The sequence below is a fragment of the Pungitius pungitius genome, chromosome 6, assembly GCF_949316345.1.
Source record: "Pungitius pungitius chromosome 6, fPunPun2.1, whole genome shotgun sequence".
Taxonomy (NCBI): Eukaryota; Metazoa; Chordata; class Actinopteri; order Perciformes; family Gasterosteidae; genus Pungitius; species Pungitius pungitius.
In genome coordinates this window covers 17,033,725-17,050,062 of record NC_084905.1, presented here as the reverse complement: position 1 = coordinate 17,050,062, position 16,338 = coordinate 17,033,725, and the positions used below count along the sequence as shown (strand labels likewise).

The window sequence follows — 16,338 nt, the reverse complement described above, 5'->3', positions numbered from 1 at the left end:
CAGTGGGGATGTTTAATTGCCCTTTTTTTAAATAGCTGTGAATACCTGCTTTTTAAAATCAAGTCACGGAGGAGAAGAGTTTTCCCTTTTCCCGGAATCAATAATGACACGCTGCAGAAAAATTCCAACACGGGAGGTCGGGAGTTTGCATTTTCATGTGTTATCTGGGAGCGAAAAGGTGGTCACAAATATTCTGTTTACGCTGCGAGTTTATGAACCTTTTTAACCAGGTTCACTGTGAGCAGGAAAGTAACTTGAAACAAGACATCTGTACTAAACAGTCTAGATGGAGGAGTAGCAGTAAGATGGATTACAGTGAAGCCACACAGAAGTCTACCTGAGAGAGCCGCACACACACAGCTGAGCTCCACTTTTAAGCCTCTTGGCACTGGTTGTACTTTTTGGAGCTACATTTGAGATATGAAGCAGACACAGTAGACACTGATGCACAAGGTCACATTTACCTTGTTTTAACCTGTCACTGGCTTGTGCTCTGTGATGTATAACCGTTTGAATTTTGACCAACTTGTTTGTAATAGTCCAATGTCTCTTTTCCTCCGATCTGTCGTGGAGCATGTCACACATTTTCACTCTGGTTACAACACTTTTTTTAAATCTAAGAATGATGCTGAAGCTTAACAAACCTAAGGGCACAGTATCCGTGAACAGAGATGAGATGATAACCAACTTAATCCTACACCACCATGAATATTTTAAACGGCTGTGAAATAGCCCTCATGAAAGTGCAGAGCAGTAATGTGAATTCACTTATTTAAGATTCTAAAAATGTTAATCTCTTCTCGATAATAATTTAGATATAATTACTGAGCAGATTTTGTACAAGATATCCAAACTGTGAATTGTATGTTGGCGACGACCTTCGACATGCTGCCTTGAATGATTTGCGTGGCCTGGAGCTCGAGAGAAGATCTTTAAAAATATGCCATGAATACTTTTTGTTTTCTGGGACTTAAATGTTTTTTTTAAGCAGTGCACAGAGCTTCGGCCTCGGGTGATGATTCTCAGTTGGACCATGGTAGCGAAGCAACCTTTTCACATTGCATTAAACTGTACGTATGTGTACTGCACGCGCCTCCGCTAACGAAAGCACTGAAACACAAAGCCAGCCTTGCCTTGTCACTAAATGGACAGCAACACTGCATTGTGCTACTTGCACGTGAGATACAGCTCCCACTGTGCTCTCGTGTAGGAGAAAATTGATTCTCAGAACAACCCATGCCGCATCAAGGAGGACGGCCATCATTCAAGAAACTATAACCCCATAAACGCCATGCCTTGCACTTTATATGTTATACTATTCATGTCAAATCTCTTCCTCGTCCTTAGCATCAGGGTCCGATATGTGAGCTTTGGCAGTACTTGCTCTCCATCTTTTGATGGCGTGACGAAGGTTGGCTGAGCCGTCCCGGCCTGATGAACTGCCCGCGTATCCAGGTCTGTCTGCATCCACGGGGCGGTGGACCACATGCGCACATTTGTGACCGGATCGGACAGATGCTTCATTGACTTACAAACAAATTGAGGAACCTTTTATCCTGTTCTGACTCTGTCAGTTGTCGAGCAGAGGGTGGGAGCCGCATTTTGTTGCCTGGCGTTATTTAGGTTAATATGGGCGCATTGATATAAAGACGAGGAAGCTATGTGAACCATGACAGAAAGCTAAATGGTCCAATTTTCAGTCAGGTGGGCCAACATCCCTCATATTACTCCTGGCAGTCAGCAAGGCTGAGAGACACCAATTAATCTGCCATGGCTATTATGGGGCAGGATGGCACAGAAAATGGATGGTTAAAGCACACGGTGACAGAAAGGGGATTTTTAATTTGCCGGGGATCACTGCACATTGGCTGGGACCGGCTGTAATTAAAACAGCAGTCAGCAAAAGTTTGACAATTATGCTATAATATGTAGTAGTAATTAAATTAACACTCTTCATAGTAATGCCTTCTAATTATAGCCATACTCCTCATAAGACACAACGTGTCTGACGATCTGTTATAGCTCAATTTAAGAGGCCTGAAAATGTAAAGTAGCATAATGAGAAATGAGCATGACAGCAGAAAGCTATAGCCGTGTTTTCTTTCAAACATTTCTCCATGTCTCATAACAAAAGATTTTAGAGTGATAGGATGAAATAAATGAGAGACTGGTAGTATTTTTTTCCACAGAGCTGAGGCAAGCTGGATGTGGAGGACCTGTGACGACCCGCACGCTGTCACTCTATGCATAGATCATAAATGTCTGTCAGGACGGATACACACCTACATCATTGTCTCCATCCTAAATTAAAAAAAAAAAAAGCACATCTCTACCTGCCGCTTTGACGCTGTGATTTCCCTGGGCTGGGATCTCTCCCAATAACCAAATGCCCGCCCCTCCCAACACACCAGCACTGGCAGGGAATGATGACTCCGATGCCTGAACGTGCACGCTGCTAGATTGTGATTTCCCCCCAACAGATGGCCACATCCCTGGAATGCAGAAGCAGGACTACTAAGCAGCCATGAATTTTGATTCACCTTGATAACAAAATAGCCTTCTAGATATTTATTGGTATTTCACAGTTGTCAAAATGTGCTGGTAGTGGAAGCGAGCTCGCGATTTCCTGATGGCAAAGTTCTGCTAGAACCCCAAGGAAGAGGAAGCAGAGTGATCCAAATAGTACATTCGTTAATGATAAACCTATCACCGTCAACTTTCTCCCCAGCTGGCAATTAACTCCGCCAGCATGCAATTTTGTGCGTGTTTGTGTGTTTTTGTGCGTGTTTACAAAGGAATCCATTCTACTTTACAGCTGTTATACTATTTTAGATGTTTACATTTGAATAATACTGAACACAACCACATCACGCTGAATTTTCAACCCAAGCTACAGTCTCTGACCTAAACATAGTGTTCTTGCATAGTTTGAACAGCAAGTTGCAAACACGATGACTCTGGTTTAAAAAACCCGGACTTTTTATGCCTAACCCTCCACTTATCCCCTTTAAATTGGCATTCTGCTGTCCGACTCCAACGGACCGGTGGATACCAAATGAGCCAGAGGAAATCCAGCTGGGAATACATTGTGTGTCCCCCCCCCCCCCCCAGCGATCATTTCAAACGGGCTCACACGCCTCGGCTCTACTGATCTTAAGCCTGTGAGCAGGTGTAGTTTGGACTCGGGCCTCGGCACAGCGTTGAAGCTTAAGCCAAACCACAGCGCCCGAGCACCACATTGTGATGCGAAGCGAATTGATCTGGCTTCCCCCCCTTGACGAACAGCAGTGCGGCAGCGTGCTGGTGCGCCTGAGCCACACGTGTGTGTGTGATGTGCACACTGACACACGCACGCACGCACCGCCGATCTTTTCATCGACCATCGACCCTCCAGCATGCACACAGCCGCACGGAGGGCCACATGCTCTGCTTCCAGATGAGTCCAGCTAACCGAGCGTGCAGGGGGGGGGGGGGGGCGCAGTGAGGCAGAGACGGGGGACGGGGGGGCCTCGTGTTCGCCGCCTGGGAATTATCACATCAAACCCGTGCGCCCGATGGTTCTGACAGGCCCGGTGCGGGCAGGAATGACTCTGCTGGGTATTGACTATTGTTGTGCACCAGTGATTCACAACACACCAATAACATTCAGATTTACACAGACGACCGGGGAGGAAGTTCCTGTCAAACTGGCTAAAACAACCAACACGGAATCAGTGAACATGCTCCCTGAGCTTCACGGACTGTTGCATGGATGAGTTTTTCGTGAGGCCTTATTTTGGGAACTTACTTCCATTGAAATCAATCTCTGGGTTATTTGTTCAAACCACAGGTCAGAGCTGACCACAAGGTTCTACCAGGCTGGAAATGAACTAACTAGTTTTTGTTTGGTTTTATGTGAATCAAGCTTTATCTTATTGAAAGATGACTGCTGATTGGTCAATGGTGCCCCACATTTCTGGTGAATATCTTCCTCCTGTCCAGCAATCTTGAGGAAGCTGTACAAAGATCTCAGATTTATCAGAATCATAAACACTGAGTACAGGAATTCACCTTTTACAGGAGAAACGCCAGAATATTCGCTAAAACAATTTGAGGGTTTTCTGCTCTCATTTAAATTTAATTTTGGGAACCACAAATTGTATTTGAAGTTTTGGCACTTTTATGTGAAAAAGGCCACACCTGACACCCACATTATATTATAAATGAAGCACAGAATCAACAAAGAAGCAGGTCTACCATTTGGTGCTTTGATGCAGCAGGCTAACATGCTCACAGTGACATGCTGACGTTACTGGGGTTTAATGTTTACCATGGTCACCATCTTCATTTAGCTCGCTTACATTTGCTAACGTGCACTACAATCAAAATGACAGAGTTCGGTTTTATTCATGAACCCGAAATGTAAACACAAGGCAAACAAGAGTTTATTTGTTTGTATGTTTCTTTTGAGGAACTATACACTTCACTCACCGCCAAGACAGAGTTTTCAACCGGCATGTACATGAAAGCAAAGGTTCTCTCTTCTCATACCCTATTCAGTCTGAACAGAGTCCACCACTCATATCGCAAATAATTACAGGAGACAGACAGTACGTTTGGGTTTAGAACCATCGGCGTCCTTAGAGCCAGAATGTTTCGTTGCTATAACAACAACTTTGCTTACCTCCCTAGAAACCCACTGAATGTGTTTTTAATACAAAGCTGATACAAAGCTTCCTACACAGCGATACTAAAGGCACCCAGAGACCATCACCATCACATCTGAGGTAGGCTGTTGTTTACATGATTTCCTAATGAGATTCCAGGAAACACTTAGACTTAAGTCTCACAAGAGCTGAAACTAGCGTTAGCTAATTCCCTCCTCGTGGACAATGGTTGAATTCTGGTAAATGTTCATCCATAAGTTTATTTCTGATTGGTGACGTAGCCCCTCAATAAACAGAAAACAGCACTTTAAAAGGCATTCCCCGGTCTAGAAACAGTTACTGCAACGGCATAAAAGGTTAACGAATGTGATAGCAGGGCTGGTTGCTTTATGCTGCTCACGCTGAGGCGACAGATGCAGCGGGAGGGCGGCCCACTGCAGGGGGACAACGCTGGCTTTGGCATATGTATGAGAGATGAAAGGTATGGAGGGAGACACACAATAACACACACACACACACACACAAGGCTGGTGAAAGTCACAGACACTTTGGTCTCACCGACTGAGAGCCATGACAAGGAGACGGGAGGGGATAAGAGGAGAAAGTCACACAGACGATGCCTTAGTATTTGATAGAAGTAAGAGATGCACAGAGGAGACGAGGAGGCTGTGGGAGCGGATGGGAGAACCTTTGTGCACAGTGAAAGACCCTGACTTCCCTTTCATTTTCTCTCATGCTGAGTTGGAAAAAGTGGTGTTTCCACAGTGAGCTCAGGTAAAAGCTGGGAAACATCTCCGAGCTGACATTTGATCCACTCTCTTCTGTATATTTTTAGAGCGCATTTGACGTGCTGTGCCTTTAGACGGGTTTGAAATATCTACAATATGTCAACGTAAGATATAGTCTGAAGCACTATGCTTTGAGAGGACCTAAGTTCAACGCTTTTTTCCTCCTGCCACTATCAAGATGGATATTCAGCCTTTCCAGGCTAATTTCCCAGGAAGGGCGACAGTGGTTTAAGAGACTATACTGATTGTATGCAGGGCAGAATGAGGAAAGCCAAGGCCCCTACGTCTAGGAGAGCTGATATCCAGCACCTGCACCAGTCCTACGCCTCAGGGCAGCCCCTTTTGCCTGCCCGCGCCCTCCTCAGCTTCCTGCACAGAGAACAGATGGAGACCACAGCAAATGAAGAGACTGCAGAGAGTTTGATTGACAGATATGAGATTGAAGAGACAGGTTCGTGCAGACAGGGCTGCTTACTGTAAACTCCTGTAAGGAATAATCACGTAATGATGCTAATTGAAGTCAAGGCTTCAGCTCCTCTGGTCCCAGGCTGTTTTGCTGTAAGGCCCGGGGTCTAATTGACAGATGGACAACATGGTGACTTTGTTAATGGCCAATTAAATGGTGTATTCCTCTCTGTAAACGTTTTTGTTTCGCCCTTGGTAGAGTAGCCAACGGTGCCAGCGTTACTCTTCTCCTTCCTCCTCTTGCAGCCAGAGAAAGTAGGTCCATGACATTTGAAGGATTCTTCAGGTACATGGAGTCCAAAGACTGCTGCGTGTTCAACCAGGCCCACGCGTCTGTGTACCAACACATGGAAAAGCCTCTCAGCAGCTACTTCATCTCCTCTTCACACAACACCTACCTAACTGGAGATCAGATTGTCGGAAAGAGCCACCTGGATGCATATGTTGGGTAGGGAGGCACAACGGAAACAGTTAAGGTCATGGCCTTCTTTGCAATGCAGAGTTTCAGAACCCCGACCCACTTCCAATTGAAACCAACCATCCAAAGTCCTCACTGTCCGGGACTTGCACAGACGTAGGCGCAATTACACTCGCAAATGAAACCGACATCAACTGACCTGCTGAATCTTTACCTCTAATTCCCCTGCTATTTAACGTGGGGTCAACAAACCCCAGATAAGGCCTGTTGAAATATCACTTAAATTGTTCACCACTCAGTACACATTGACCTTCCTTTTAAAGTCCCCCCCCCCGATGCCTACATGTGTGTTGTCAGGATTCTCTCCTGTCATTGGCCAACTCGTCTGCTGAGCCGCGGCGAATCTGCCGCGGTGCCTTTATAGGACCATGAAAGTGATTACAAAAGGGGCTGATGGCAGCAGAAGGGATGTTTTTATGTTCCCTGTGAATGTGCTGAGAGCCTCTCTGGTTTACTTAGGTAAAGGATTAATTACATAGAGACCAGCGCAAAGGGCCAGGAGTAAAAGAAACGCTACTAATCCCAAAGGTGCACCGAGAAAAAAAAAGGAAAATAAACAACCCACTACGGATGGTTAAAGCTGAAGATGCAATTGACTATTTATAATTTACCTTTTGATTTTTTTTTGTTGCTTTTAAACAATTCTCACATGGGAATTTGGCGTCAGGGTAACACATTCAGAGTGCCTACTTGAACAAACTGTGTGACATGTCGTCTGCCTGTGGGCTGGTTGCAAAGAGGTGGCGAAGAAATAGATATTTGGGAAAACACTTTCTAAGAGGTGTGATGAAAAGGTAGACACTGCTGTTTTTCCACATGAAGGATGGAGCTGGGCCAAAGTCAAGATACAAAGGATACACTCTTATTTAAAAAGTCACCACTGAACACATTTTACTGTATATTTAGTGCTTAAATTGTGCACAAACCTTTATATTTAATGCTTGCTAAGCTAATTGGTTCCCAGCTGTAATAAGGCTCATCTTCAGTTTAGGATTTGCTAACTGTTATTCCAATACGTTCACTGTATTTTTCTCCACATGCTGTTGCTCTCCATAATCAAATGTGTTTAATCCAATACCCTGATATAATAAAAAATAAAATAAAAAAAAGATTACAATTGAAATTGTACTGAAAAATGTATTGGATAAAAATGAATGAATCCGGTCGCCCCTTCTCTTAAATTCGGGAGGAAGTCACAGTGCAACCGACTGGCTTTGCTCACAGTATCCAGTATGTTTGTAGATAGCACCTCTGTAATGTAAAAAAAATACTACAGCAAGACAAACCTCATAAGGTTCTTGTGAGCAAAGAGAAAAATATGGCTGAGAACTATGGTGAAAGAATGATGACACACTAACTGCTGAATAAACACATGGGAGGCGCATTCCCATGTGTGGCATCATAAGACAGCAGCAAGGGTACCAAAGGCTGATTTCCCAACAAGCAAATAAACACAACAAATGGAAATGTACCAGCAGATCAGACCCAATCACGCAGGAGGGGATTAAATTAGTAGATTGCTATGAATGATTTTGAATTAAGTTGCATTAAGGAGCATTTACTAAATACATAAAACTGTATAATGCTTCACTACTACTTGCTCACGCGGCCCTTTTGGTCTCTCTCCGTGCCAACAGGGCTCTGAGGAAAGGCTGCCGCTGTCTGGAGATTGACTGCTGGGATGGGCCGGACATGGAGCCCGTAGTCTACCATGGCTACACCCTGACCACCAAGATATTATTTAAGGACGTCGTCGCCACTGTGGAGCAACACGCCTTTGGGGTAACAGCTGCCAGTGTGTTACATCACACAGTTCCTGAGAAGGGTTGGCTGCAGCCTCCGCAGCCGCCAGGAGTCCCGACTTAGTTGCATTTGCTCCAATTAGCAGCATCTCTGATCTTAATGCGTTGCTCGCGAGTTGTCTCCGTTCTCTGTGATCTGCCGAGAGGATTCAGAGCGTACACAGAGCCCAGCACTTCCATGTTGATGCTAATTGCTGGAAATGGGGGGGGGGGGGGGGGGGTGGTGGTTTTGAATCATTCTTTTGGATGTTTTCTTGGCAGGTGTCTGCTTACCCGGTGATCCTGTCGCTAGAAAATCACTGCTCCGTGGAGCAGCAGGAGGTCATGGCCGCGTACCTCGTTTCCATCCTGGGGGAGAAGCTGCTGAGCAGCCCCTTGGATCCCGCCACCACTGGAGACCTCCCCAGCCCCAATGTAAGAGTCGGAGAAGAGACCGAGTGGTAAATCACATACGGGGGACGTGGGTTTGTATGTACGTGTAAATCCTCGCGGCCTGTCGCCCATGGAAGGCCTCGTTGGTCCATCTCCACAGCGCCTCGCTCCCCCGCCCGGGGCGCGGAGGGTAACTGGACCCTGGACTGGTCTGATCTCTCAGAGATTGGCCAAATGGAATGGGATGTGGTTGATTCTGAGAATTGAGAAACATCTGGGTTTTTTTTAAGCAGGCCGAAGCACATGAGCTGATTGCCCCGTTTGGGCCCCCCCCCGACTTCTCCAATGAAAGCGCCCGTCCGAACCTTTTGACTGAGTGCCTGACCCGAGAGGCGCTGGCACAGTGCAGTCTATCTATCTATATGATGAGGAAGATGAAGGCCTTTTCTCTGAGGGAGGATGAATGCCGTCTCACTGGAGTTTCTTGCTGCCTCAGACTTCTCACTGCTTTGGAATTTACTGCTAGAAGTGAGATGCGTTTTATCCTGAGCGTGCATATGAGATTCTCTCCCCCATATCGTTCTTTATCTTTATGGCTGAGGAAGTGGGGGCCTGCATGAGAGCCTCAGCACTAATGGTTTTCATCTTGACTGTTCACCCCCCAGCAACATGAATACTGAATCAGTGTTCATGTGTCACATTCATGCGGCTTCACGCTTCAAGTTACCATCCAATTGTGAAAGTGTAGCCAATATGCCATATTCTCAAAACTCTTCATTACCTTCCACTCCACTCTGACCCTTGAGATCAAAGGCTTTAAATCAGCAGCTTTTACTATTTTTTGTTACGCCAAACAAGGGTAATTTCTTTTATCCTAAACTACATCGACATGCACGAAGCCCTCTGTTGCAGCTCACCAGACGGAATCATTTTGTGCAACAGCGGTAAAAAAATAAAGGCCGGCGTGCCAAAAGAAGCTCTGAAGCTTATAATTTTCATACTATATGGACTTCTATGGCTTATAAATGTCTGTAATTATTTTGCATATTTTGCCTGTGCAATTTATTTTTTACTTTTAGCATATTGCTGCTCATCTGCATGAAGAGCCCTATAGAGTACTAACAGACTTGGTGCCAAGGCGGTGAAATGCAGCAGCATGTGAGTGATTCACGGATTTCGCACACCTGCTGCTTCCTCCGTCTTCTTCGCCACATCGAACTCCGCCGTGTGTGCGCGCGGACGTGGACGTGGCCACGGGGCGAGTCTTTGAAGAATAGAATGGGGTCTTCTTGACAAATCACAGAGGGGGCGGTTTGTGCAGAGCAAATGTTTTTGATGTATGTTTCCTACGTTTGAAGATGCAGGAAGAGGGAATATTCAGAGTTGGTGTGAGTAATGCATCTGTGTGATGGTGGTTATAGGTTGCGCAGATGGAGGTAAACACTTATTCATGAGTGTGAATTTATCCTCTATGTGTATTTGTGGGGATGCCAGGACCTGATGTATAAGATCCTCATCAAGAATAAAAAGCTAAAGGATCACGCTCAGGCTGAGAGCGCATCAGGGACAGAGGCCGAGGAGAGTGTAGATGATGTTGAGGATGAGGAAGAGGAGGAGGAGGATAATGACGAGGATGAGGAGGAAGAGGAGCGACAGACCAAAGCTAAGTTCTGGCCTCACAGGAAGGCAGTTGCAAAGACAAAAGTAAGCCAGTTAGATGTAGGAGCAGAAGCTTTCTGCACAGATACAGTTGAATGTACGTTGCAACCATACAACAGTGACCATCCTTTTGTTGCTCTTTGGTGAACACTCTTTTTGGCTTGTCTTTCTCCCCTCCCTTAATGAAATGAGCATAAGAAGAAGGTTGCGGTGGCAGAGGCTTTGTCTGACCTGGTCGTATACACCAGGTCTGTCAAGTTCATCAGCTTCACTCATTCCAAGGACAACCAGAACCTCTATGAGAACACATCGATGGCAGAGAAGAAAGCTCGCAAGCTAGCCAAAGCTTCAGGTAAAATGAAATGTGGAAGCCTGACTCAGAGGTAATGAAGAATGTTTAGATGTAAGTGCAGATTTTAGAAAATCTAATTCTGATGAGACCAGCATATTCAAATGATCTACGCTCACATTGAGAGGACATGTCTCTGTAGGTCCTCTTTGGACGGCTAAATGCAATTACATCTGGCGCCATAAACCCTTATTTAATAGCGGAAGCATATTGAGCATGACATATACGACATGGGGGAGTAGTTTACAGGGAATAAAGCACAAAAGCACTCACGAAATGTGCTTCATCCTCTCACTGTTTGACAAATGGAAAAGAGCCCAAAGAGGTTCGAATCAACTGATAATCAGTTAAACTGTCATCGCGCTGCTGTGCCGCAGCAGCGGAGATGATGTAGAGAAGTGAAATCACATCACAAGCTACAAGAGGAGCTCTTCTCCCGGCTGACACAGACCAAGAAGCAACCGATCTGTGAAAAAAAAAACACCTTAAGCTCAGAGGAGCCGTGTGACCCGAGGGTGTTGTGCGTCCTCTCACTCAGGTGCAGATTTTGTTCAGCACAACCAGAGGTTCCTCAGCAGGATTTACCCGGCCGGCTCGAGGACGTCTTCTACCAATTACAACCCTCAGGAGTTCTGGAACGTCGGTTCACAGCTCGGTGAGTCGGACGGCGCCAACGCTCGTTATTAGAATTATAATAATTATCCAGGCACGGGGAATGGAAATTGGCTTAAACGTTAGCAAGATTCCCATTTCTATGTGATGATTAGGGCCTATGCATACACGTTTAGTGCATGCAGTCATGGAGTCATTGGAATCTATTTAAGCATTCCGTCATTTGGACAAATCTGAGTAGGTAATAAATAAGGGGAATACATCATTCTATTTTGAAAAAAAAATACATTAAGCCATCATTATTTCATTCACTTATTGAGTATCTTATTAATTTGGGTTAATCAGTAAAATATAGCATAACAAAGAAATATGGTTCCTGTCCCTGATGCTTGTGGTACTCTCCTGCCAAGAACATTTCCATTTTGGTCAAAACACCAATTCAGAAGTGTTTTTCCTTGGTTTCCTTCTCGACACACACTGAACAACCATCCCGGCCCATTACAAGCTTTCCAAATGGAGACGAATGCAATTCGGGGAAGTGAAATTGTCAAACTTCAAAGGGAACAACCTGGCCAAGTGTCCTGTTGATTAGCAGTGAAAAGAACATTTCATTTCATTCTGCAGCCTGACCGCTGATCTGTGTTTCCTCGGAGCAAGTCCTCTCCTGGCCCTTATCACATTTTATAAATCGATTCGCACTACCCCCCCCCATGCCCCCATATGGGTTTCTCTCTCTATAAACCACATCCTTATCTTTTGTTGTTGTTGTCATTTCGTAGCCCAGCGTGAACACTGGGCTCGACTCCTTATCACAAGCAACAACTCTTCAAAAAGAAAAAGAAAAAAAGCGTTCATGAACTTGACATCCTCCCTCCTGCTGGCGACACGCGATCACACCACAAACCTCACGACGGGTCGGTCCGGGCCGCGTCACTTCTCGCAACCTCCTCATCCGTCTTCATCGCTCAGTCGGGCCCGTCCTCTGTGCGCCGATGGCCGAGCAGAGGGTCGGAAGCGGGGAAGCCTGGAAGGATCGGTTACAGTTACATGGGCAGAACATTCAGCGGGCATGGAATAAGATGCAGAAAGGTTCACTGGAGCGGGCTGGTTAGGACCGGAATCAAGGGTGGTTTTTTTCCCCCCCACCCCCCACGAGCCGACAAAGAGCTTTGCACCACGACACTCCGAGGACTGGCGAGCTTTGTGCCCAGTTGATGCAACGCATGCAATTGTTACGGGAACATTTCAAGTCAATATATAATTTGGCTCCCTCCTGCAGAATGAACAAGGTGTCTTAGAAAACATAAGGTGTGTGCAGGACCTGGCGCCTGTTTTATTAAAACAAGCTTTAGGCACTCTCCATTTTGTTCTTGTAAAAGAAATGCTGTCCTCATTTCCGTCGTTCCAAACATTGTCCCGTGGTGTGCTGCAGTCGCTCTCAATTTCCAGTCCCTGGGCTTGTCCATGGACCTTAACGACGGCCGTTTCCAGGACAACGGAGGCTGTGGATACGTCCTGAAGCCAGCGGTGCTCATGTCCAGTCAGGAGACCTTCGACCCCAGCTGCGGCCAGCACGGCCCCAACTCCACACACCTGCTGCTCAAGGTACAGCTCAGGAGGCCCCAATGCTGAATAATCCACTCGGGGGGGGGGGATTTGGGCATAATGTCACAGTGCTGTGTGTGTAGTTTATGTGTATGCACACATGTGTCTACGCCTCACAATACTGAGGTTGTGTGGAAGAGCTCATCTCACTCTAAGCCTCCAGATAAATGCTTTCCTGCCGGATGCTGTGAACCAACAACCACACGCATCTCCCTGAGATAGTCTTTGTTTAATGAGATTACCTCCCTCAGATAGTAAAAAGGGAAAGGAGAGGGCATTTCTAATGCAATTAAACCCCGGATGGAATTAATAAATCATCTTATTTTCTATTATTTTAATCACGTTAGCGGCAATTTGTGATGCACTGCGTACTAGTCACATGGAAATGGATGAATGAGGCTGCAGACAGCAGTCGCATCTCTTGCCATCAGGGCGACTGTCACACACCAACTTATCTGAGTCCAATTACAGTTTGCTCTTATGCAGAACATAATGTTAGATATCTTAGGCTTTGTACTGCAATGACAATATGTGGACGTGCCTGGGATCACGTGGGACTCACTGCAGAGGAGTCTTATGAATTGCCATGACTCATTTCAACCGACTGCAAAGGTGTTAATGGTTCTCAAAAAGAGTCACAGATTATTTCCTAAAGTGAACTCAGTATTGTAGCTGTTCAAATATCACGCAGGCTGCATCCTTCTCACTATAATGCTTGGTTTTTTCTGTTGTCAGATGAAGGAAATAAATCTTGATAAGACAATAGTTCATGAGAATAGATGAGCACTTTGGATATTGTCTTCTAAAGGAGGACGCACCCGAACACATACGACACCATCCGAGCACAGGGCATGAAACATGAATGAGGTGCGCTGCGTTTTCGGGCTCCCCGGGAGACACCTTGCCCACATTTATTCACATTCAGTATTATTTGATCCCTTCAGAGGAAATCCTGCAATCTTGACTCAGCGCTCACCTCAGCTGAAATAAGAGTCAGGAGTAGTTTAGTATGGTTGATTTTTTTTTTTTTTTGTATCTTTACAGAGTAAATCCTGCATCTGCTCAAAAAGACAACTTTCCCCCTTGAGCTGTTGTGAGTCTGTTTTGCTTAAAATTGTCAATGACAAGCAAGGCTTTGTTTTTCAATAGAGAATCCTGAAAGTAGTTCCAAAGTAGTTTTATACGTGCGGACCCTTGTAACCGGGAAAGGGCATAATGCAGGGCGTTGTGCAGCACGTCTTCAGCAAAATGGAAACAAGGCTGTCATTTTGGGCCGGACACTGCAGAGCTTCATCAGTGCCAAGCAGTGCATGTCGCGATAAGTACATGCAGGTTTGTCTTTGATCAGAGCCGGGGAGGGGACGGCTCGGTGTGAGAGGACTGCAGATAAGCCTGCCTCTCTCCAGACTAGTGTAATTACAGCCGTCTCCCCCTCGCTTCCTTCCTCCACTCTTACTGGCCCTCCGTTTGTCGCTCTTTGCTTGGATCTACTGTTCTTCCCTGATATCAATTACACTCCCTTTTTGTGACCATCTCTGTGTGTCTGCAGATGATTAGTGGTTCCAACCTACCCATCTCCAGGAGTGGGAAACCTCTGGATTCCTTTGTCAGAGTGGAGATTCATGGGATTCCATCTGATTCGCGCAAAAAAACGACCCACACTGTCAAGAACAACTGTAAGTACCGCGAGACCGGCTGTATGAGGCCTGTGATCATTTCACGATGTATCTTCTCAGAGTTAGCTGAGCAGTTTAACTTCAAAATGAAGTATGACAGAGAACATGAATTTCTGAGGACCAATCAGACATAATTGGTTTTGTTTGTTCATGTTTGTTCTTTCTGAATTTCAACATTTATTTGCTTCGAATCACGAGAGAAAAAGTTGGGGAGTCACCAACGGGGCTCTGAAAACCATGAACATTCAAATGAAATGTCTGAGAGAGACACAAACAGGAAGAATGACAGGATGAGAGAGAGAAATGGGGAGAGACAGATAGAGAGAGGGACAGAGTGAGAGACAGGATGAGAGAGAGAGAGACAGAGGGAGACAGGATCAGAGAGACAGAGACAGAGAGTCCTGTAGCATTTCAACATGTTGAACTAATATGAAGATGGGAAACAACATTCTGGGTAAACATTTGCATGCAGTGCAGCAACATTGTTATTCATTAAAAGTCGTGGTTTCTGTTGGCCACGTGAACGTGACTCCAATAGTAACTATATTTTACCTCTTGTTAAAAAAAAGAAGGTATTTAACTGCTAAACGTTCCACTATGGTCATCATCATTTTATCTGTCTAAGGTTTGGTTAGTTTTTATATTACTGATATTTAAAGCGGTTTGACTGAAAGCAGCCGCCTGCAGTGGCAGGAAAGGCCTGTTATGACTTAAAAGACGCTTAAAGCCCCGCAGAGCTGAGGGGACCAACGAAGTCAAGTGATAATGCTCTGTGGGGGTTGGTCATCGCTAAGACGGACACCCATATTCGTTTGACTGGTTTGCATGTGACGGCTTTATTCTAATTTCCCTTTTCCAGCTCTGAGTCCTCACTGGGGCTCGGACATGAACTTCAGCCTCAGCGTCCCGGAGCTTTGCCTCATCCGCTTCTGTGTCCGCGAGCAGACGGGCCTCCTCAGCAGCGACTTTGTGGGCCAGTACACTCTGCCCTTCACCAGCCTGAAGAAAGGTGAGCCACAGAGGCAGAAGGTCGGGGGGGGGAGTCAGACAAAAGAGCTAAATTAGATCAGGTGACATTGTGTGACCATTGTGTTGCATTTCCCCGTCGTGACAGCGTCAGCGTTGCTGAAGGTCGGCTGCCTCTTTGGTGGGAATGCTTCTCTGTACTTTGCGTTTCTTTTGACGCCCGCCTTCCCTCTCCACCTCCAGGCTACCGCTGGGTGCCTCTGCGATCCAGAGACGGGTGCAGCCTGGATCCAGCCTCCCTCTTTGTCTTTGTTTGGTATCCCTAAAAACAGCTCTCCATATCAGACTCTCTCTCTCTCACACACACACACACACACACTTTGAGGAGGGATAGAGAAGCGTGGCTGATGCGGCAACAGCATCAACAAAAATATATAAATAAATCAAAAGCCCCGTTTCCTCAGCTATAAATACTGGTTTTATTGTCAGAGAATATCAGTCAGAGACATGTTTTGTCTCCAGTGTGGAGGGAAAAAAAACAGACGAGTAATGCAGAAAAACTCTCTTCTGGCATCACTCAAGTAGTGGAGAGACCCCTGAAGTAGGAAGTTACCCTCTTAACAAATGAATTATTGATGCAAGTGCAATTATTGTGGCAGTGTAGATACCACGTAAGAGAAAACCATAAAAAAAGTTGTTCATCTATTCCAAAACAATACATGTAATTATTGCATTTTCTGAAAGCGAGGAGTGATGCCAGGATACATTAATAGTCCACGAGCACTATACTATGAAAGAGTAGCAGCCAGCAATTTCCTCCAAGCCCACTTCCTCGTGAGAGACGCAGCGAGGAAATAATATAAATAGCATTCACAGACCTTTACATTATTCAACTGAATCCAGTGCTGGGAGAATACTTC

At 45.6% G+C, this 16,338-nt stretch overlaps 1 protein-coding gene across 1 annotated transcript; it reads left to right on the top strand.

The window, feature by feature from the left end:
- The first annotated feature begins 5,695 nt into the window (after positions 1-5,695).
- LOC119196180 (1-phosphatidylinositol 4,5-bisphosphate phosphodiesterase zeta-1-like) lies at positions 5,696-15,744 on the top strand. The gene is made up of 11 exons (XM_037451679.2): positions 5,696-5,885; positions 6,146-6,347; positions 8,015-8,159; positions 8,441-8,593; positions 10,046-10,255; positions 10,403-10,562; positions 11,098-11,214; positions 12,604-12,776; positions 14,326-14,452; positions 15,312-15,461; positions 15,662-15,744. The coding sequence occupies exons 1-11, from the start codon at positions 5,696-5,698 to the stop codon at positions 15,742-15,744; spliced, it is 1,710 nt and encodes a 569-aa protein (XP_037307576.2).
- Positions 15,745-16,338: the final 594 nt, after the last annotated feature.